Source organism: Phyllobates terribilis, unplaced genomic scaffold (genome assembly GCF_046119375.1).
Source record: "Phyllobates terribilis strain yellow unplaced genomic scaffold, ASM4611937v1 Scaffold_3__8_contigs__length_932513732, whole genome shotgun sequence".
In the NCBI taxonomy this organism is placed as follows: domain Eukaryota; kingdom Metazoa; phylum Chordata; class Amphibia; order Anura; family Dendrobatidae; genus Phyllobates; species Phyllobates terribilis.
The window spans coordinates 207,247,088-207,271,529 of record NW_027362763.1 but is presented as its reverse complement, the minus strand read 5'-3'; the positions used below and the strand labels follow the sequence as shown (position 1 = coordinate 207,271,529).

At 45.9% G+C, this 24,442-nt stretch overlaps 1 protein-coding gene across 8 annotated transcripts in view; it reads left to right on the top strand.

Annotated features, from left to right (window-relative positions):
• The window catches only part of LOC141259102 (diacylglycerol O-acyltransferase 2-like), a 44,548-nt gene extending 35,443 nt beyond the window's left edge, over positions 1-9,105 (top strand). For all 8 annotated transcript variants that reach the window (XM_073674602.1, XM_073674601.1, XM_073674608.1 and 5 more), the window contains 3 exons: positions 105-279; positions 1,142-1,344; positions 4,185-9,105. In XM_073674602.1, the coding sequence (XP_073530703.1) occupies positions 105-279; positions 1,142-1,344; positions 4,185-4,339 (533 nt within the window). In that variant the 3' untranslated portion in view covers positions 4,340-9,105. The remainder of the gene's footprint in view (positions 1-104; positions 280-1,141; positions 1,345-4,184) is intronic.
• The last annotated feature ends 15,337 nt before the right edge of the window (positions 9,106-24,442 follow it).

The following is a 24,442-nucleotide window of genomic DNA, read 5'->3' as shown; positions in this document are numbered from 1 at the left end:
GTTAAAACCACACTTTTCGGCAAATATGGATTATAGGCTTTTGAGGGTGATATATATAGTCATAAATAAAAATAAGGTTTCTGACATGTAAATTTTGGTGACAGGGATGTGCTCAGTGGCCCACTCCTCCATAGACTACCTACTATCCAGCCATTGTTCCGGTAATGCAGTTGTCATTGTCATCGGCGGAGCAGCGGAGGCGTTACACTGCACCAGGAATAAGCATATACTGACCTTGAAAAAGAGAAAGGGCTTTATCAAGAAGGCCCTCACTAATGGGTACGTAACCACTACTGAACTACCAGCTCATGCCAACCAGAAATCTTTTATGCTCCATTGTAAACATTAGTGCTGGAGGAACCCTGTGACTGGAGCTGCATTAGCGACTCACAATGCCAAGAAATAGCCCTGTGTCCTTGAAAAAGAAGAATTAAGCATGAACACAAACTAATCTCTATCTATATAAATACAAAGTTGTGTTATATCAAGATTAGACAGGGAAATTATGAGAAGGATTTTGCAGGGTTGAGTGTAGCTGTACAACTTGGGCAGCAGAAGGGACTGACAGCTACTAGCTGTACAACTTGAGCAGCAGAAGGGACTGACGGCTACATGTCTACACTATATTGTACATATGAATAAAAGGGTTGATTATGGCCAAGGGCACCCAAAAATATGCTGATCATTGAATGTCCCGTTACTGGAATTCACAGTGATCTGCAGAAAAAAACTTGATCAAGACCGGTCCATCATTCTCCTCTAATCCACACTGCAGATGAGAAATCTTTTTTGTAATTGGTGGAAGCTGATGAATGATCTGGTCACATGTTCCTACATAGGCGGCCATTGTACAGTGTGAGATTAAGGCCGTACTAACAAGGGCGGAGAAGAATATAATAGTAGATGAAACAAAATGAATAGTGACTTTACGCCACCAGATTGGGTAAGATTGCCTTTATCTGCTTTATAGAGGAGTGTCTCAAATGGGGTCAAATGCTGTCTGCATGAGAAGATGGGTTTTATCTTTTTCCTAGGTGAGCAAGGTCCTATGCACTTGACATCTATGACTGCCATGATTGATCTTCTATGTTATATACATGTGCCTACCAGGGTATACTGTGATGCCATGTATTTCTTGCAGAGCATCCTTGGTTCCAGTGTATTCATTTGGAGAGAATGAAGTACTCGAGCAATATCATTTCGAACCCGGTAGCTGGAAAAGGACCCTACAAATAACATTCCAGCAATGGATTGGTTTTGCACCTTGTATCTTTTTTGGGCAAGGGTTCTTTTCCAGTGCTTCCAAAGGAATCATGCCCCTTCGTAAAGAAATCAACACCGTGGGTTAGTGCCACCTTCTAAATATATTTAATTTGGATCATAAAGGTCTGCTTTTCTATCATATAGTCAGAGGAAATCACTACTTTTCCCAATATGGAGACATATTTATCAGAATAAACATTATTAATAATATAGTAATCAAGGTGATATGAACTTTGCATTATTTTCTATCATGTTATAACCAACCTACATCATCATTACATTGCTGCTTCTCTCCTTATTTGTAGCTCTTTACTAGTCACATAACTACTTCTTTATCTGTATTTCCTTTTCCTTGTAAATGGGACTAGAACAGAATTGTTATTAAACAGGTTTCTTTATTATATAAGTCCCATGCACCATTGATCAATTCTGTGCTTGCTTGGCTTGGCCTCCCGCAAGGCCCAAAAACAGTAGGATATCCAAGAATCCCGAGGCACCAGAGGATAATCCTTAAAATGTTAGATCTTTATTGCATAGTGTTAAGAAAGCACAACAATAGGACAACAAGTCAACGTTTCGGCCACATCTGGCCATTCTCAAGCCTCAATCATATCATAGCTGTATTTTGAGGCTTGAGAAAGGCCTTGTCTTCCTATTGTGATTTTTAACACTATGGAATAAAGATCTAACTTTTTAAGGATTATCCTCTGATGCCTTGGGATTCTTGGATATTCTAGGTTTCCTTATTATGACAACTATTTTTCCACGTTAACAACATCAAGTGATCGCCACCAGTCCTGCTTTGTAAGTAGCTGATAAGCAAGGAAAAGTGACAACTTTCACAAAGTTCTTTTGCTGTAGCTGTGAAAATGGAAATGAATTAATACAGGAAATGAGTAAAAATGTAATTCATGGTCTGGTTGAGTCCAATGGGGGGTGCAATAAACTATACCACTGTATGTTAGAGCAGCGTTGTATGGGTACAGGTCTGCTCTTCTATTTGTCAAAATGCATAAAAAATGTTTTTCTGTATGACTACTAGAAGGGATCAGAGAAAACTCTGAACACGCAGATTATGAGTCCGGTGTATTCATGGGGAGAGCGCAGTCCCAACTTCTCCTCACCCCTGCCTGCAGTGACTGACAGCTGACTGCCGGTTATCTGCACACTCAGCAGTCATGGTTTCATTCTAGTAGATCATATAATGAGTTCACCATTTTAAGGCGTTTGCTTTGTATGAGCCTCTATTGTAAAATATGCAAATTTCAGTTTTGTAACCTGACTTAATGGATTTATAACATCAGTCCGATTACTCCACCCTAACTGCTTCTTAAGTTCCTTAAATATAAGGTGCAAGTTGTACAGTAGGATTGCCAAGTTATGATCAAAGACAAGTCATTTCCTCTTAAATATTTTAAATTCCCTCTTATGAAGGACGTTCATGTTAGTCGCAAATTGTGACCTATTTCCCTTGATTTCAATAGGTTTTATAAAATTCCCCTTTTTACTTAAATGGATTGTCTGGTCTCTAAGCACCACTCCAGCGCTTTTTTTTCTTGCAGCACTGGAGTGGTGCTTCTAATCTAAAGTCCCTGCACCTAGTTTTATACTTACCCGCTGCCATCTTAACGTTCTATCGCCGCTGCTCCTGTTGGTCTCCAGCAGTCTGTGACCTGCCGGCTCGCTCTAGTATTTGCTGGGCGAGCCAGAAGTCACAACTCAATGTAAGTCTATGAAAACCTCATTCTGACATCGTTCTGGCTCTCATAGACTTGCATTGAGAGTCTGTGACGTAGCTTCTGACTTTTGGCCCGTCAGAAGTTGCGATCACAAGATGCTGCCTCAGGACCGGAGCGGCTTCGATCAAAGGTGAAGACGGCAGCAAGTAAGTATAAGACTACGGTCAGGGACTTTAGATTTGAAGCACCACTCCAGTACTTAAAAACAAAACCCAGCTGAAGTGGTGCTTTAAGCTATAAGTCTACAGTCACTCTATGTGACTCCAGACTTGTGATTTCTCACATCGCACTCACTGCACACTGTCTACAGTGCTGACGCCAGGAGCGGGTGGTCATGTGACCACAAGTATGTAATTTACATACTTCCGGCCACATTCAGAGTAGACTATATCTGGCCTCACTCAATACACTTGCATGGAGAGAGGCTGCTCCCGTCTAGTTGGCAAGTGACTGCCTGTATGTAAATCACTTGCAGCGCCGACACCGGAGACTGCGATCCTGTGATGTAATATCTGTATACTCTTTTGCCTCCTCCCCTGCCCAGGAGATGTGGTATGATCAGACCATGTTCCTGCACGGTCAGACACAGCCATTACACAGTACACAGCAGGGGCACATTTATAAGATTATCTCAGCACAGGAACATTTTATTTAAACACATCCAATTGTGGAAATTATTATTATTCCAAGATCTATTGATTAAAATCAACTTTATTTGTGGGAAAACCTCTTTAATATATAAACATGGACTGAAGTTTGGCTATGGCTTGTTTCTGCATAGTTTTTATCACTGTTTTCAGTTTTATCTTGTGAAGCTGCAAGTTGAGTAAAAGTTCCCTATGAAACACGTTCTCCCCCATCCTCTCATCTTATCATCCCCTTTTTCTTCATCCTGACATGGTTATGCAAGCAGTGACTTAGCTCAGCCGTGTCCTCAAGAATATATAACCTGCTCTAACCACAGTTGTTTCTACAGTGCCCAGGAGCAGTTTTTAGATTAGTTTGTGCAATAAGAATAGTTGCAATTCTGTTTTCACCTACTGTAATTAACACATTGAGAACGGATGCAGCGTGAATCATAAGGTGTGTTTTTAACTCAAGGGGATCAAACCTTTCCATTAGGTGACACCTATGATTATTTAGATATATTATCACAAACTAAACATATGTCTTTTTTTTCAGTTGGTAAACCTATTCCCGTGCCTAAAATCATGAATCCCTCTGAGCAGCAGGTGGACATGTATCATTCTCTCTACATAAAAAGTCTACAAGACCTTTTCAATGCTCACAAGGAACGGTTTGGTCTTCAACAGAGTGACTCCTTGGTGCTGATATGATTTCAAAGCTCAAAAGACTAACTGGACCAAAAGCCACCAGAGCTGTGAGGACGGATGACTGCCAATATCACAATATGTTGGGGGTTTCCACGGCACAGCACCTGGTAATTGAGGCATCCTGGAGTGTTTACTGCTGAAATAATAAGAAATATCTTTCTGATGTCCAGCGTGAAATGTGGTCTGTTCATGTGTCCCATGACGAGTCTTCCAGGAACAGCAGTCGGTTATACCAGTAATGTCACTGTGTTGCCCGTGGACAAACACTTGGTTTAGGAGACATACATAAAAGAAAGAATGTAATGTGTGTGATGAAACGGTCTATGTAGTCAACCTTAAGAAAAAACAGCTGTACTCTGAAATGCTATACTATCTAAACATTGCATATATGAAATTGGAACTGCATTACTATTATAGAAAATGCGTTAAAAATGAAAGACATAAGACATATCCCTTTGAATATTATAGCATTTCAGAGTGCAGCTGTTTTTTCTTAGCTTTATTGACTTGGTCATCTCAGCTTGCACCTGTTCACACTTGTCTTGTTCTGTTTGGAGGTGCTGGTCAGTCTTTTTGATATTTGTAGTACACTCCCTCTGACTGAGCTCTCCTCCCATCTGCCTAAGGCGTTTTTAATTAGAGCTAGATCCTATCTGGCCTTAAAATTTGAGGTTTTCAGGCCAGGAGAGGTATATTAGGGTTAGGATCCCAACAAAGGAGTATGTCTTGTCGCTGGCTGTTGGGCTCTCATGAATTGGCCAATTTTTGTGCTAAGTCCCTTAATTTTTAACATATTTTCTATAGCAGTAATGCAGTTCCAATTTCATATATTCAATGTTTGCATATTATAGCATTATTTATTATTGTTGGGACCTAACCTAATTATTATATTAGGTTAAGTCCCAACAAAGGAGTACGCCTTGTCGCTTGCTGTTGGGCTCTTTTTTTCTTAGCTTTATTGACTTGATCGTCTCATCTTACACCTGTTCACACTTGTCTTGTTCGGTTTGGAAGTGCTGGTCAGTTTTTTTGATATATATATATAATCAACCTTGTCATAAAGAATGAATGTACCTGTCGTTTTAATATATTGTCGATCCTTTGTATCATCTTTCTTCAATGCATGTAAATATTTCTTACTTCCTGAAATTAGGTCATGGATTTGAAGGGATGAACAAGGAGAACCAAAATAACTTATTCTGATGAAATGAAATGAATAGATTCATTTACCAAAAATAGAATGGACTTTTCCCAAAGCTTTCAGGCTGGAAATAATAAAGCAGAGCCCATTAGGCAAGAGTTCTGATCAGCGATGACAGTCCGAAGTCTCACTTATAAGATGATTTCTGGTGATGATAATAATAATAATATTATTAATTTTTATTTATATAGCGCCAACATATTCCGCAGCACTTTACAATTAAGTGGGGACATGTACAGACAATAAATTCAATACAATTTAAGACAGTTTAAACAGTTACATTAGGAGTGAGATCCCTGCTGGCAAGCATACAATCTACAAGGAAATGGGGGGACACAATAGGTGAAAAGTGCTTGTTATTTCAGGTCTGGCAATTATAATAAATAGGGATTTTCATATAAAGCTGTATGATCCGGTCATCAGCCAGTATAACAAAATAACAATGACAGATAGGACCTTGGATGTAATAGGGGGCATACCACTAAACATTATATAAACCAGAGAAACCATAGGTATTTTCAAAACCCCAAAATAACATAATTAAAACACCATATGTTGATTAAAAGAGATAAATGCTTTATTTATGTATTTTTTAAGAAATAACACATAGGTATAAATAACATGTGTGAAAAGACATAACATGGGCATGTGAGGCAGCAGGGGGTAGATAGAGACACAGCTGGTATCAAATTCACATTGGACCTATAATAGGTCACATAGTCCAACCCATACAATCCATTAGTCACAGACAATGTGTGCAGAAAAAGTTAAATAACATAGATCAAGTGACCTATAACAAGTCACAGTATAAACAACCATCAGAGGTTTTTTTAGCAACACATAAAAAGTACAAACATCACATGGAAAGGGTTAAGTAAGACATACTTAGTGAAAGTAAACAGGTGACCAGCAGTGCCAGGGGAGGCCCCGACACGTGTTTCCATACTTCCTCAGGGGGCGTGGAAGAGATGCCAGGGCTGCCATCGTCTGTGTCGGGTTTTTCTGCGTGTAGAAGGTCTGCTTCATCTAGGGCGCTCTTCAGTGTATTATTGTAGTCTGACAATGCTAAGTCCGGACAGGAGAGGGAGGAGATGGGGGCTAAAGATGTGTGGAGATTGTCCATAAGCTGCTGGGTATTAATGGTACGTGTATTCCTATAAGTGTGGTAAGTGGGGGTGTCCCGGGTGAGGAGACAGTTCTTGACAGAGAAGGAAAGAAGGTTGTGGTCCGAGAGCGGGAGAGGGGAGTTAGTAAAGTCATGCAGCGAGCAGAGACGGGAGAAGACCAGGTCCAGAGTATTCCCATCTTCGTGCGTAGGAGAATTAGTAAATTGTGAGAGACCTAATGAAGAGGTTAGAGAAAGTAGATGAGAGGCAGATTGGGAGATGGGATCATTGATGGGGATGTTAAAGTCTCCCATGATGATGGTGGGGATGTCCCAGGATAGAAAGTGAGGAAGCCAGGTGGCAAAGTGATCCAGGAGCTGGCGTGAGGAGCCTGGAGGGCGATACACAACTGCCACTCACAGGTAGAAAGGTTTGAAGAGTCTGATGGTGTGCACTTCAAAGGAAGGAAACATAAGTGAGGGAACTGGGGGATGACCTGGAAAGCACATTGTGGTGAAAGGAGCAAACCAACACCTCCACCCTGTCTATTCTCAGGTCTGGCTGTATGTGAAAATTTCAGCCCACCAAATGAGAGAGAAGTAGCTGCGGTGGTGTTTGAATGCTGAATCCAGGTTTCAGTAATAGCCAGAAGGTTAAGGGAATTAGAGAGGAAGAAATCGTGAATGTAAGTTAGTTTGTTACACATAGACTGTACGTTCCAGAGAGCACAGTGGAAAGCAATAGGAGAGGGCATGCACTGAATGTTAATAAGATTATGACTCACCCAGGGGGATATGGGGGACTCGGTACCCGGACCTTTACCTTCTTGGGATGTCACGGTGGTCGGCTCCCGGGCCCGTACCCTGGGGTCACTCTTTAAAAGGGGTTTTGTTACTTGATGGGATGAATAACAGTTTTGTCTCGTGACGCCACCTGTGGTTTCCAGTAATGGGTACCTGCGCTGCTGCAGACCTCTGGGGCAGATGTTAGGGCTGCTGAGTTAGTGCGGCTCTCCACAGGCAGAGCACAGCTCCAGGGCAGTGTAGGTGCAGATGGTGATGCTGGGCATTGTAGTGCAGGAGCGATAGCATGGTAGAAATAACTGACTGAAGCAGTGGGGTGCAGTCATCCGAGTTTACTCACAGTTATTTAGGTTCCTCAGGTAGCACTAGATAGCTGACAGTCTCCCACGTCGCACTGCATTTACCAGGCAGGGGTTCAGCACTCCCTCAAGTATCTCAAGAGCACTTAACGGGACCCCTCTCTGTATGTTCCTTTCTTAGCCGACTTCCCACGCTGGGTCTCTCCCTCCTGCCCTGCGCCCCGCCAAACAAAGTCTCGATCAGGTACCTTGAGATCCCCCTGGGCAACTTGAAGTTCCCGGACCTGGCTTGGTGCCCTTTTTGGTGGCTTAGGTGCGGATGTGGCAACTGCACCTTGAAAGTGCAGAAGCCTCCGGTTTTCTAGCTGAGACGTAAAGTAACTCGGCTAGTCCAGGTACCGGTTCCCTTCTTGCGGCCTGATCCCTCTGATTCTTGGCAGATTCGGGCGTACGGGTGCCGTCCTGCACTCACCGTACCCCCTGGGATCCCTTCTGTTACTGTAGCCTTTCTCCTCCGCGCCTCTCTTACTAGGCCCCACTCTGGAGCAGAGCTCCTAAAGAGACTCTGCTCCTCAAACTGCTCCTCTCCTCTTCTCTCTCACTGAATCCACCCCTACACATGATGGCTTCCCCTCTTATACTATTCCTGACAGTGCGCCCCTGTTCTGCGTCCTCCATCCACACCCACTACTTGGTTCCCCCTACCTTTTGGTTCCCCCCACTCCAGCCAGGGACGGGGAAGCAGAAGAAGTGCTTAATGCCCTTTCAGCCAGTCTAGAGTAGTGTAGTGTTGAATGCAGGTGTTGGGGTCCTGGGCAGTACTCCATCCTTACCTGAGAGAAGGAGATGCCATTCCTCTGGGTGAGGTGCAGTACCTCTGTGGCGACTGAACCCTCAGGGGCGCCACAATTAGCAGGGTTTCTATAGGCAGCTGGAGGCGAGTGGTGTATGCTAGTGGAGGGAGGCCCAGGATTGGGGGAGATGTTGCCTGCGACTAGGAGAAGGAGAAAAAAGAGAGCAGGTGGTGCAATGATTTGTATGAATGTTTTGAGTGCTGTATGGAGGTAGTGGATGGTTTGGAGTGGGTGAGAAATGTCAGTAGAGCCTCAGAGTTATACATGGGAGAGGGGAGAACGGAGGGGTTGATATGGAGAGAGTGCACAGAATGTGTTAAAGGGCGGGCGAGATGTGAGAAAGCAGAAGTTAAAACAAGTAAGAAGCAGATTGCTATGACCAATCCATAATGCAAAACAACTGACCAAGAAGCAACATGTTTGTATGAATATCTTATGCACTTTACCTGTCTCCTGCCCTGTCCAACTGCCATTGTATAACTGCTTATTAAAAGCACTTTAAGCTATTGGACTTAGAGTCTGTTGCACGCGTGACCCAGCACGTGTGCTATCCTGAGCCAGAGCTGAATATATATATGATGTGATATAAATATGATATAGATGATGTGAAATGTTCAGTTTTCTGTTCCTCCCCTCTTATACTTTATGGTGTGTTTTTGTGACTGGATGCAATATATAAGCCAAACCTCAGTGTTATATCCCACTAAGACAGGACAATTGTAGACTAAAAGCAAATAAAGGAGACTATACACTTTAGATGGCTGTCAGCTTGTTTGGCTGGCAGCTATTCTTCCTGACCATTATATAAACATGCATGCTCAGCTAGGCTGAGCATACATATTTTCTGGAGAGAAGGGACTTAGCCGCTGAAAAACACCTACAACCCCGGGCAAAAATAATGGAATCACAGGGTTCGGAGGATGTTCATTCAATTGTTTAATGTTGTTGAAAAAAAGCAGATCAGACATGGCACAAAACTAAAGTCATTTCAAATGGCAAATTTAGGGCTTTAAGAAACACTAAAAGAAATCAAGATAAAAAATGTGGTACTCAGTAAGGGTAATTTTTTTCAGACCTAGCAGAGGGAAAAAATTATGGAATCACTCAATTCTGAGGAAAAAATTATGGAATCATGAAAAACAATCACACAAAAGAACACTCCAATACATCACTAGTATTTTGTTGCACCACCTCTGGCTTTAATAACAGCTTGCAGTCTCTGAGGCATGGACTTAATGAGTGACAAACAGTACTCTTCATCAATCTGGCTCCAACTTTCTCTGATTGCTGTTGCCAGATCAGCTTTGCAGGTTGGAGCCTTGTCATGGACCATTTTCTTCAACTTCCACCAAAGATTTTCAATTGGATTGAGATCCGGCCTTTTTGTTGGCCATGACATTGACCTTATGTGTCTTCTTTCAAGGAATGTTTTCACAGTGTTTGCTCTATGGCAGGATGCATTATCATCTTGAAAAATGATGTCATCATCCCCAAACATCCTTTCAATTGATGGGATAAAAAAACTGTCCAAAATATCAATGTAAACTTGGGCATTTATTGAAGATGTAATGACAGCCATCTCCCCAGTGCCTTTACCTGACATGCAGCCCCATATCATCAATGACTGAGGAAATTTGCATGTTCTCTTCATGCAGTCATCTTTATAAATCTCATTGGAACTGCACCAAACAAAAGTTCCAGCATCATCACCTTGCCCAATGCAGATTCTCGATTCATCACTGAACATGACTTTCATCCAGTCATCCACAGTCAACGATTGCTTTTCCTTAGCCCATTGTAACCTTGTTTTTTTCTGTTTAGGTGTTAGTGATGGCTTATGTTTAGCTTTTCTGTATGTAAATCCCATTTCCTTTAGGCGGTTTCTTACAGTTCGGTCACAGACATTGACTCCAGACTCAAAAAAGAGTGGAAAGCAAGATACAAACATGAGAACTATGACAATTCCTGGACATATTAGATTGGTCATCAGCAGTTTTAAATTGTGAGCGATAACCAGTCAGGAAGACGCTTTCTATGTGTTTTGTGCTAAAGAACAAGTTTGAAAAATATATTTTAGAAATATAAGGTAAATTCCTATATAGATATTTTACTATACTTTTTTTAATATAGATATTAAATAATGGTAAATGTGCACAGCACAACACATCTAAGAGCAGGTGTATCACTCTCTCTTGTGCGGCACCATTTTAGGCTCCATGCTATTGGAGTGCCAGAATTTGCCCCTATACCTAGGGTACATCATCTGTGTACTCAGGCTTGGCATGTGATAGTCTCTTACAGGAAATGGTCACATACAGTTGCAATCAACATTAGTCAACCCCCCCACTGCAGATTAGGTTTATTAGCTAAATTTACAAATTTTCTGCTGTTTGCAATAAATCAATCACAAGAACAATTTCTATATCTCAGCACAACTAATATAACAACTGGTTTCTCCAAATTCAGCCCAAAATTCACCCTCCATGATCAGTGTCTTTAATACTTGTAGCTCCTTTGGCTGATTGGCTATGCATCATGTTTGCACAGAGCATGACACTAGCTTCTGGCAGCGTTCTTGAGGAATCTTAGCCCAGTTCTCCTAACTAATGGGCTCTAGTTTACTAATATTCTAGAGCTTGTATGCTTCAGCCACCTTCTTCATAACAGACCACAGATTTTCTATGAAGTTCAAGCCAGGCGACTGTGATGGTTGCTCCAGAATCTTCCAGGACTTCTTCAGGACTTGTTCTGAAACCAGTCCTTGGTAGGCTTTGAGGTATGCTTGGGATTATTGTGGTCTCCACATTTAATAATAATTTCTATTTTTATAGCACCAACATATTCTGCAGCACTTTACAATTTGGTATCTCACAGAAGGCACAACAATTTCTCCTTGGATTTCTTGATACTTGGTTGAATCTTTTTTCCCCTCCATGCGCTGCAGGTTTCCAGTGCCAGAAAAAGGAAAGTAGCCCCTAAGCATAACTGTGCCACTGCCATGCCTCACTGTAGGCAGGGTGATCTTTTTGTCATATTACTCATTCTTCCTCCTCCAGACATACTGTTGATCCATAGTTACAAAAAGTTCTAGTTTTGTTTCATCCACAGACCAGACTCCCAAAACTTTGGTGGTTTATTTATATGGTTTTGAGCACATTAGAGCTGACTTTTCTTGTACTTTTAGGTCTGTAGATGTGTTCAAATTGCGGTTCTGGTATGAAGACAACGAGCATTTAGTATGCGCCTTACTGAGCAAACTGAAACCTCAGTGCATGCTGCCACCAATTCTTTTTAAATCAGGAATCTGGTGGCAGACAGAATTTTCTGCCACGTCCAGGTAGTGTCGCCATTGTTCCTTTAAGTTTGAGTTTACAAACTTTGCTTCCAGCTGTATATGTAATGCAGAATATTTATGCCACTTTGATGTGGGCAAAGTGACAATGTACTGTACAGTCATGGCCAAAAGTATTGAGAATGAGACAAATAGTAATTTTTCCAAAGTTTACTGCTTCATTTTTTGTAATGGCAATTTGCATATACTCCTGAATGTCAAAGAGTGATCAGCTTAACAGCAATTACTGTACTTGCAAAGTCAATATTTGCCCAGAAAATGAACTTTAACCCCCAAAACACATTTCAACATCATTGCAGTCCTGCCTTAAAAGGAGCAACTAACATTGTTTTAGTGATTGATCCATTAACACAGGTGTCGGTGTTGATGAGGACAGGGCTGGCGATCAATCAGTCATGATTAAGTAAGAATGACATCACTGGACACTTTAAAAGGAGGCTGGTTCTTGGTATCATTGTTTCTCTTCAGTTAACCATGGTTATCTCTAAAGAAACACGTGCAGCCATCATTGCACTGCACAAAAATGGCCTAACAGGGAAGAGTATCGCAGCTACAAAGATTGCACCTCAGTCAACAATCTATCGCATCATCAAGAACTTCAAGGAGAGAGCTTCCATTGTTGTCAAAAAGGCTACAGGGCGCCCAAGAAAGACCAGCAAGCGCCAGGACCGTATCTTAAAACTGTTTCAGCTGCGGGATCGGACTACCAGCAGTGCCAAGCTTGCTCAGGAATGGCAGCAGGCTGGTATGAGTGCTTCTGCACGCACTGTGAGGCGGAGACTCTTTGAGCAAGGGCTGGTTTCAAGGAGGGCAGCAAAGAAGCCACTTCTCTCCAGAAAAAACATCAGGGACCGACTGATATTCTGCAAAAGGTACAGGGAGTGGACTGCTGAGGACTGGGGCAAAGTCATTTTCTCTGATGAATCCCCTTTTCGATTGTTTGGGACATCTGGAAAACAGCTTATTCGGAGAAGAAGAGGTGAGCGCTACTGTGGCACCCCAGGGGTCTGGTTTCCACAGTAACGGCAATGTTATGTCTGAGAGCAGGTGGGAGGTCTCTTGGTCAGGGATCCTGTGCATGCCACACCTCCTGCCCAGTCCTGGGAGGGGAAGAACTTCCCCTATATAAACCTAGGGCTGAGGCAGGGTTAGTGAGTAGAGAAGAAGTAGAGACAGAGAAGAGAAGCAGATATAGGAAAGAACATCAGGAGCTCTGTGGGAGCAGTGCTACAAGGAGTCAGGGGCTGGCAGCTGCAGAGCTCGCCCTGACTGAGAAGTTATCACCGGACCCGGAGTCCGAGGCTGTGGGGACTAACTCCTATCCAGCAGCAGAAACCGACCGGCAGGGGATTGCAGGTCCTCTGGCCCAGAAACCCGAAGGCACGGTCACACGCATGGGACCAGCACCGCCGTCGTGGAGCGGAAGCTACTAGAAGGCCCCGAGTCACCGGCCATACGGGTGAGCACCACACGGTACACTCAGGGACGTGGGCTACTTATACCCGCTTCTAGCAAGGTAGGCAGAAGAGTATCGTTAGTTTTGGGAGGCCTACAACTCCGCCTGGCCAGGGGAGATCCCATCTGCTCAAGGACTGACCAGGCCCCAATCGCTAGCCAGTACTCCGGTAGGGTCTATCGTTGTCACCAGTAAAGACCCTGAACTACACCGTACCGTCTCTGAGTGGTTCCTGCTACCCCCATCATCCACGTCGGCTGCCCTGAGGCCATACCCCTCCCGTTGGGGGTTATACTATCACGCTGCACAATCCTACCACCGGCCTCAGGGGTCTGCCCTGCAGCAGCAGCTCCTTAGCTGTACTCAACGGGTGGCGTAGTCGTCCAACATCTACCGCTAATACAGCGCCACTTAGTCTGACTCCCTGGGCACAGACCGGATCACCGCCACGAGACTACAACCCTCAAGAGATCCGGCTCCGGGTAAGCTCCCGCATGCGCAACGCAGCGCGACACAGGCCCAGGGGCGCGTCAACTTTTGGCGTAGTCGGCAGGATTTCGTGCCCGCAACCACCGGGTACTGCGTGCCTGAAAAAGACTGTTCAAACTTACCTGTGGTGAAGATTCCCGCCATCCGGCGCCATCTTCCGCTTCCTTCCCGCCATCGGTGGAGTTTTTCCGCCATCCGGCGCCATCTTCGGCCTTCTTCCCGCCATACGTGGAGTTTTCCCGCCATTGGACGCCATCTTGAGGACGCCGCGCGGGAAGAAGAGGGGCGTGGACTCCGAAAGCGCGCGAGAACTGAAGCCCCGCCTCACGTCCGGACGTTGCGTAAGGTCCTGGAAGGAGCCCAGCAGACGCCGACGTCACAGGAGCGCGACGGAAGGTCCTCAACCCTGACGATCCACTGCGGAGCCGCGGCCTACGGAAGAGGATCATCGCAAGGTAGGCCACGGTCCACTAGGGGGGAGAAGGATGTCGGATACGGAGGAGAGCTTCACCGCTTCAACCCCCGCCAGCGCCACCGCTGTTGCGGTCATGCCTTTCACCATGCCCTATATCCCGGGGGCAGCCTGGCTACCCCAGTACTCAGGGGAGTCACATACCCTGCATGACTTTAGAGAAAAGCTGGATAGCCTCTTCCAGGTGTACCCCCTCACAGAGGAGCAAAAAGTGAGCATCCTGGTGGCCCAATTAACCGGAGCAGCCCAAAGGGAGGTAAAGTCCTGGCCACCTGGGGGGAGGACTGTCGCAGGGATACTAACCCGGCTGAGGGACACCTTTGATACCCGCACCTCAGCCGAGATCAAGCTTAGATTCTACGGGTGCAAACAGCGGGCACATGAGAGGATAAGGGACTATGCCCTGAACCTACAAGAGGCCCTGAGAGCCATTAAGCAGACCGACCCTGACGGCGTGGGAGACGAGGACAGGCTGTTGACTCAACAATTTATAGAGGGTTTATATTGCAATGCCCACCGAACCCAGTTGCGGGCAATGGCCTTACAGGATCCTCATCTGGGATTTGCACAGTTCAAGGACAGAGCCATCCGGGTGCTTCGAGAACCGGCACCAGGTGGCGTTGTGACCCCCAGACACCCCACTACCACTTACCACCAGGAGGCGGCGCCCTTGTCGGCAGGGCCTGTGGGAGCTGATGCGCAGGCTTTGAACAATGACCCGGCTCCAGACCTGCACCATCAGGTCCAAGAGCTAGCTAAAAGCGTTGCTGCGCTAACCCGAACTGTGCAGTCTTTACAGGTTTCCACTCCAGGGAAGATCCAGCTGGCATCCGGACTGGAGGACATCCCGTGGCGTCGACCAAGGAGGACCCCACCGGCCAGAGGAAGACCCAGCGACCGATACAACGAGGACGGACGACCCATCTGCCGCCGCTGCAATCAACCCGGACATATGGCAAGGTACTGTCCTTTAAACTGGCACAACCTGGGGTAGAGGGCCAACCCCCAGGAAAAAGATCACCAGGCCCATCGAACTGGCGCGACAAATATGTGGGAGGACGTCCAGTCTTACCCGTGGTACTGGATGGCATTCCTATGAGTGCCCTACTGGACACCGGGTCACAGGTCACCACCATCCCGTACGTGCTCTTCAAGCAGTACTGGAATGACTCGGATATCACCCGCTACCCTGACGACGACTTGAGTATCATCGCCAGCAATGGTCAGCCCGTGCCACAGATTGGATTTAAAGAGGTGACCATTAAAATCGGTAGAGTCGAACTGGCAGCACAGGGACTGATCATTGTAGACATTGATAAACACGAGAATCACCCAAAGATAACTCTAGGAACTAATGTAATTGAAAATTGTCTTGCAGAGGTGATTTTCCTTTTACAGCAGGTTGCCAAGAACGCCAGCTCCGGCCAGCAGCGAGTGCTCCAGAAAGAGATCCGGGCACTGATGCGACGGCAACAGCTAGAACTCTCCGGTGGTGAGATTGGTAGCGTGCGAATGTGTGACCCTTTCCCTATTGCCATGCCCCCGAAAAGTGAAATGATGATTTGGTGCCGGGCAGCTATTGGTCTGAGAGGTAGAGATTACCAGGCAATGGTAGAACCAGTTTACTCAGACAGTAGGCCCACCATTTTGACAGCACGGGGGGTGGTCAATGTACGCCATGGGAGGGTGCCCGTTCGCATAATAAATATCGGGAAGAGGGAAGTGTACCTGCCCCGGTATGCCACGCTAGCCAAATTGTATACCATCAATCAAGATTCCATACAGTCCGTAGAACCCTTGCCTCCATCTTCCCCGGAGGAAGGTAACGGCTCTCAGAAAACAATGGAGGACTGGTGTCAGCAACTACATTTGGGTACTGACTCCACTCCCTCACACCAGAAACAGGGAGTCTATCGGGTGGTGCAAGAGTACGAGAGAGTGTTTAGTAAACACCCGTTAGACTTCGGGCGAGTCAAGGGGGTAGAACACCACATCCCCATGGGAGACCATCCTCCCATAAAAGAGAGGTATCGACCCGTACCCCCTGCACACTACCAACACGCCAAGGGGATGCTTAGAGACATGAAGGAGGCTGGGGTGATCAGGGATAGCTGTAGCCCCTGGGCAGCTCCACTAGTCTTAGTCAAAAAGAAAGACAACACCATGAGGATGTGTGTAGATTACCGGAAAATCAACCGTATCACACACAAGGATGCGTACCCCTTACCAAGGATAGAGGAGTCTTTGGCTGCTTTAAGATCTGCTAACTTCTTCTCTACCTTGGATCTCACTAGTGGGTACTGGCAGGTTCCTGTAGCAGAGGCGGACCGGGAGAAGACCGCATTCACCACCCCGATGGGACTTAGCGAGTTTACCTGCATGCCGTTCGGACTCTGCAATGCACCAGGAACCTTCCAACGATTAATGGAGTGTTGTCTGGGCCACAGAAACTTTGAGACGGTCCTGTTGTACCTGGACGATGTCATCGTATATTCCAAGACGTATGAGGACCACCTGAAACACCTGGCGGAAGTGTTCGAAGCTCTGGCAAGCTACGGCCTAAAGGTGAAACCCTCCAAGTGTCACCTCCTGAAACCAAAGGTGCAGTACCTGGGACACGTGGTGAGCGCTGATGGAGTGGCTCCCGACCCTGATAAGATCACCGCAATTAAGGAATGGCCAAGTCCCTCCAGTGTAAAGGAAGTGCGGCAGTTCCTCGGGTTGGTAGGCTATTACCGCAGATTCATCCCCGGTTTCACCAAAAAGGCAGCTCCTATGCAGGACCTCCTGATAGGCCAGTCCCGGAAGGCCAAGAACCAGAAGCCATCCTTCAGATGGGAGAAGTTAGAAGAAGAGTCCTTCCGCCAGCTGAAGATGGCCCTCACGGGGGATGAAATCCTGGCGTACCCTGATTACAGCCAGCCCTTTATCCTCTACACCGACGCAAGTAACATCGGGCTAGGAGCCGTGCTGTCCCAGATCCAGCAGGGGAAAGAACGAGTAATCGCTTACGCCAGCCGAAAACTGCGACCCACCGAAAGAAACACTGAGAATTATAGCTCATTTAAGCTAGAGTTCCTGGCAGTGGTGTGGGCAGTCACCGAACGCTTTAAGCACTACCTCGCTTCTTCCCGGTTCACCGTGTACACGGATAACAACCCGTTGACACACCTGGACACTGCAAGACTCGGTGCCCTAGAGCAGAGATGGATGGCCCGTCTGTCCAACTACGAGTTCACAATCAAATACCGGGCAGGACGCTCCAATACCAATGCGGACGCCCTGTCCAGGATGCCAAACCTACCGGACGTAGGAGAAGATCCAGAGGGACTGGAAGAAGTCGAACTCCCCGCGTTCCACCGTCATGGGACTATCCAGTATTCCCATCGGGTAAGGAGTAAGCAAGCCGCTACGTTTAACCCCTTGCCTCACTACAACTGGGAGGAAACGCAAGACAGTGACCCTGCCGTCCGGCTGGTGAAGGAGATGCTGACTCGGCCAGAGGCTCGCCTTGACCCAGATGCTCCGGAGGAAGCCAAGCAACTGTGGGCTGAGAAGAGTCGACTGTTCCTTTACAAGGGGAAGTTGTGCCGCAGAATGGTTAACTCCCGGACGCATGAACTAATCTGGCAAGTAGTGGTGCCACGGAGAGACGCAGCCATGGTGATGGAAGCATACCACGACGGGGCTGGACACTTCGGATGGAAGAAGCTGGAGTTCCTGCTGCGTGGGCGGTTCCACTGGGTAGGCATGAGAGGAACCATCGAGAGGTGGTGCAGAGACTGTGGCCCGTGCAACCTAAGAAGGAAGGACCGTGCCAGCCAGAAGACTCCCCTGCAGTCCATCGTCACCCGGCAGCCGTTGGAACTGGTAGCCTTGGATCATGTAAAACTGACCCCAAGCAGAAGTGGCTACGTCTACGCGTTAACCATTGTGGATCATTACTCCCGGTTCTTGGTTGTCATCCCCGTTAAGGACTTAACGGCTCAAACAGCAGCTAGAGCCTTCCAGCAGCACTTCTGCCGTCCACACGGGTACCCGGACCAAGTGCTGACGGACCAGGGACCTGCCTTTGAAGCGGAGGTCTTCCGGGAATTCTGCAATCTGTATGGCTGCCGGAAGATAAGGACGACACCCTATCATCCGCAAACTAATGGACTTTGTGAGAAAATGAACCAGGTGGTAATGGATCTCCTGAAAACGTTGCCCCTGGAAGAACGCAGTCTGTGGCCTGAGAAGCTGCCCGATCTAGTGGACCTATACAACCACATCCCGGTAGGTTCCACCAACTGTACCCCGGCTTACCTAATGAGGGCGAGACCTGGTAAGTTACCTGTTGACCTGGAAATGGGAGTCCTGACACCCGAGGACACTTCACCAGAAGCAGACTGGGACACAGAGAGGCAGCAGCAGTACCGGAAAGTACAGGAGAGCGTGAAGCGAAGTCTCTGTCAGGCTAGGGAAAGACAAGAGAAAACTTACAACCAGTATGCTCCCGCTGTTCCCCTGGTACCCGGAGAGCAGGTCTTGAAGAGGAAAAGATGGCTCCACAAGTTGGACGACCAGTGGGAGAAGGACCCGTACACCGTACTGCCCTCAAGCCACGAGAACCCGAAAGTCTGTACCATCAGTAAAGACGGAGGGGAGACCATAGCCATTGTATCCCGGGATCACCTGAAGAAGTGTCCTGAACAGCTACGGAACCCTGAAGAGGAACAAGAAGACCATTGACCCGTAGAGGAAAGGGAAGATATGGTTAGTACTGTGCTCGGAGACTTCCCTCGGTCCTGGACTCAAGTCAATGGTGCAGTTGTGGTACCCGTCCTCACGTTCCTCCAACCAGCATCCCAAGTGCCTACGGAGCAACAGGAAGAGCTGGAAGAGCAGCCGGTCCAGGAGGCAGAAGACTCCACACAAGCAGAACAGGAGGATCAACCCTCTGCTTATAGTGAGCCTGCCGTACCCCTAGTGAGTCAAAGAGCCGGTAGACAGCTGCCCAGTTTACCCTTGACAGCTCCTACACCCTGTAGTTCAGGGCTAGACAGTCAGCTCCGTAGGTTCACTAGGGCCACTAGAGGCCAGTTACCCGCACGTTGGAGGATTTGAAGTGTATAAATTGTTTTATTTGTGGTTACCTGTTTTTCTTGTTGCTTGTGTATAATTATGTGTTTCTAGTTATTTATAGGAGTCCTTGGTGGATTTACCGGGAATCCTTTGTGTATAGTTGGAGCGTAACCCAGGACGGACTAAAGACTGTTAAGGACTCGGGGCAGGACAGACCCCTACCTGGTTACGTCTCCCTGTTTTGGTGAAATGGACACCTTGCTTTTCTTCAAAGACTGCACCCGGTTGCGGACACGCCGTAACCATCTTTATGTGTTTTTCTTATTGTATTATTATTGTTTATACCTTGTTATGTTTTTCTAAAAATATGTTTAGTCCCGGAGTACTAAATTTCACTAGGGGGGAATGTGGCACCCCAGGGGTCTGGTTTCCACAGTAACGGCAATGTTATGTCTGAGAGCAGGTGGGAGGTCTCTTGGTCAGGGATCCTGTGCATGCCACACTTCCTGCCCAGTCCTGGGAGGGGAAGAACTTCCCCTATATAAACCTAGGGCTGAGGCAGGGTTAGTGAGTAGAGAAGAAGTAGAGACAGAGAAGAGAAGCAGATATAGGAAAGAACATCAGGAGCTCTGTGGGAGCAGTGCTACAAGGAGTCAGGGGCTGGCAGCTGCAGAGCTCGCCCTGACTGAGAAGTTATCACCGGACCCGGAGTCCGAGGCTGTGGGGACTAACTCCTATCCAGCAGCAGAAACCGACCAGCAGGGGATTGCAGGTCCTCTGGCCCAGAAACCCGAAGGCACGGTCACACGCGTGGGACCAGCACCGCCGTCGTGGAGCGGAAGCTACTAGAAGGCCCCGAGTCACCGGCCATACGGGTGAGCACCACACGGTACACTCAGGGACGTGGGCTACTTATACCCGCTTCTAGCAAGGTAGCCAGAAGAGTATCGTTAGTTTTGGGAGGCCTACAACTCCGCCTGGCCAGGGGAGATCCCATCTGCTCAAGGACTGACCAGGCGCCAATCGCTAGCCAGTACTCCGGGAGGGTCTATCGTTGTCACCAGTAAAGACCCTGAACTACACCGTACCGTCTCTGAGTGGTTCCTGCTACCCCCATCATCCACGTCGGCTGCCCTGAGGCCATACCCCTCCCGTTGGGGGTTATACTATCACGCTGCACAATCCTACCACCGGCCTCAGCGGTCTGCCCTGCAGCAGCAGCTCCTTAGCTGTACTCAACGGGTGGCGTAGTCGTCCAACATCTACCGCTAATACAGCGCCACTTAGTCTGACTCCCTGGGCACGGACCGGATCACCGCCACGAGACTACAACCCTCAAGAGATCCGGCTCCGGGTAAGCTCCCGCATGCGCAACGCAGCGCGACACAGGCCCAGGGGCGCGTCACTACCACCAGTCTTGTCTCATGCCAACTGTAAAGCATCCTGAAACCCTTTGCTTCTCAGCCAAGGGAATCGGCTCACTCACAGTCTTGCCTAAAAACACAGCCATGAATAAAGAATGGTACCAGAATGTCCTCCAAGAGCAACTTCTCCCAACCGTCCAAGAGCAGTTTGGCGCCCAACAATGCCTTTTCCAGCATGATGGAGCACCTTGCCATAAAGCAAAGGTGATAACTAAATGGCTCATGGAACAAAACATAGAGATTTTGGGTCCATGGCCTGGAAACTCCCCAGATCTTAATCCCATTGAGAACTTGTGGTCAATCATCAAGAGACGGGTGGACAAACAAAAACCAACAAATTCTGGCAAAATGCAAGCATTGATTATGCAAGAATGGACTGCTATCAGTCAGGATTTGGTCCAAAAGTTGATTGAGAGCATGCCAGGGAGAATTACAGAGGTCTTGAAGAAGAAGGGGCAACACTGCAAATATTGACTTGCTGCATTAACTCATTCTAACTGTCAATATAACCTATTGGTACTCATAATATGATTGTAATTATATTTTTGTATGTGATATAAACATCAGACAAACACTAATAAAAACCAGAGGCCAGCAGATCATGTGAAAATATAATTTTGGTGTCATTCTCAAAACTTTTGGCCATGACTGTACATAAAGATGTGATATAACTATTTAATATTTGTTATTAGAAACACTTTATAAAAAAAACTATGCAACCCCCTTAAAGTGCCCACAATTCTAGGAGGCATTCAGATCTAGCAGCAGTGGTGCAGTGGAACGCACAAGGCAAACTCCAAATGTTAATACTTGACTCTTGGAGCCCGTGGCCACTACTGGGGAGCACTCTGCTTCTGAATCAGAATATTAATGAATGTAATAAAATCTATATTCCCTGGCTCCTCATACCATTGGAAACTCAGCGTTTCATACAACAGAGAAACATGGAATCTGGAGCCTCACATCAATCAGAGCTCTGACACCTACAGGATTGATTAATACACATCTAATAACTTATTGCTGAAGATACAGTGCTGGCCAAAAGTATTGGCACCCCTGCAATTCTGTCAGATAATACTCAGTTTCTTCCTGAAAATGATTGCAATCACAAATTCTTTGGTATTATTCTCTTCATTTAATTTGCTTGCAAGGAAAAAACACAAGAGAATGAAGCAAAAATCAAATCATTGATCATTTCACACAAAACTCCAAAAAAGGGCCGGACAAAAGTATTGGCACCCTCAGCCTAATACTTGGTTGCACAACCTTTAGCCAAAATAACTGCGAACAACCGCTTCCGGTAACCATCAATGAGTTTCTTACAATGCTCTGCTGGAATTGTAGACCATTCTTCTTTGGCAAACTGCTCCAGGTCCCTGATATTTGAAGGGTGCCTTCTCCAAACTGCCATTTTGAGATCTCTCCACAGGTGTTCTATGGGATTCAGGTCTGAACTCATTGCTGGCCACCTTAGAAGACTCCAGTGCTTTCTCTCAAACCATTTTATAGTGCTTTTGGAAGTGTGTTTTGGGTCATTGTCCTGCTGGAAGACCTATGACCTCTGAGGGAGACCCAGCTTTCTCACACTGGGCCCTACATTATGCTGCAAAATTTGTTGGTAGTCTTCAGACTTCATAATGCCATGCACACGGTCAAGCAGTCCAGTGCCAGAGGCAGCAAAGCAACCCCAAAACATCAGGGAACCTCCGCCATGTTTGACTGTAGGGACCGTGTTCTTTTCTTTGAATGCCTCTTTTTTTTCCTGTACACTCTATGTTGATGCTTCTTCCCAAAAAGCTCTACTTTTGTCTCATCTGACCAGAGAACATTCTTCCAAAACGTTTTAGGCTTTCTCAGGTAAGTTTTGGCAAACTCCAGCCTGCCTTTTTTATGTCTCGGGGTAAGAAGTGGAGTCTTCCTGGGTATCCTATAATACAATCTCTTTTCATTCAGACGTCGACGGATAGTACGGGTTGACACTGTTGCACCCTCGGACTGCAGGGCAGCTTGAACTTGTTTGGATGTTAGTCGAGGTTCTTTATCCACCATCCGCACAATCTTGCGTTGAAATCTCTCGTCAATTTTTCTTTTCCGTCCACATCTAGGGAGGTTAGCCACAGTGCCATGGGCTTTAAACTTCTTGATGACACTGCGCATGGAAGACACAGGAACATTCAGGTCTTTGTAGATGGACTTGTAGCCTTGAGATTGCTCATGCTTCCTCACAATTTGGTTTCTCAAGTCCTCAGACAGTTCTTTGGTCTTCTTTATTTTCTCCATGCTCAATGTGGTACACATAAGGACACAGGACAGAGGTTGAGTCAACTTTAATCCATGTTAACTGGCTGCAAGTGTGATTTAGTTATTGCCAACACCTGTTAGGTGCCACAGGTAAGTTACAGGTGCTGTTAATTACACGAATTAGAGAAGCATCACATGATTTTTCAAAGGGTGCCAATACTTTTGTCCACCCCCTTTTTTAGGTTTGGTGTGGAATTATATCCAATTTGGCTTTAGGACAATTCTTTTTGTGTTTTTTTCATTGAAGACAAATTAAATGAAGAGAATAATACCAAAGAATTTGTGATTGCAATCATTTTCAGGAAGAAACTGAGTATTATCTGACAGAATTGCAGGGGTGCCAATACTTTTGGCCAGCACTGTACATGCAGTATTATGTATGACTGACAATGCTGACTATCTGCCATGTCCATTTATAACAATATAGAAATAATGAGATACAATTAATTATTCATGCAGTATGGGATAATCCTATCCTGCCTTCCTTGATTTATCATTTCTAAGTTATCCATGAATGATGATTTCAAATTGGCGTAGCTTTACAATCTCTTATAATAAATGTATCTGTTATCTTTGTAGATGATTATATCTACAGCTTCCATGATATATTTAGAGATATCTGTGTTTAAAACGAGCAAGACACATCAGCCATCTATAACCAGTCAGCTTTTTTTGCTCAGATCTTTCATAGATCAAAACATTATATTATATTTACAAATATGTCATTGCCTAATGTTTCCAAACAGGTTATGTTTTAAACATTTTCTATTGGAATATTTCCATAATCCACAAGAAAACTAACATTAGAACCAGGGGTGGACACTGACAGCTTGGGACCCCTATGCAAGAAATGTGTTTGGGCCCCCCTCCTTTATGACAACCAAGATATATATATATATAATATATATATTACAGTTATATGAAAAAGTTTGGGCACCCCTATTAATCTTAAGCTTAATGTTTTATAAAAATTGGTGTTTTTGCAACAGCTATTTCAGTTTGATATATGTCATAACTGTTGGACACAGTAATGTTTCTGCCTTGAAATGAGGTTTATTGTACTAACAGAAAATGTGCAATCTGCATTCAAACAAAATTTGACCGGTGCATAAGTATGGGCACCCTTATCATTTTCTTGTTTTAAATCCTCCTACCTACTTTTTACTGACTTACTAAAGCACTTTTTTTGTTTTGTAACCTCATTGAGCTTTGAACTTCATAGCCAGGTGTATGCAATCATGAGAAAAGCTACTTAAAGTGGCCACTTTTATAAACACCAATTTTT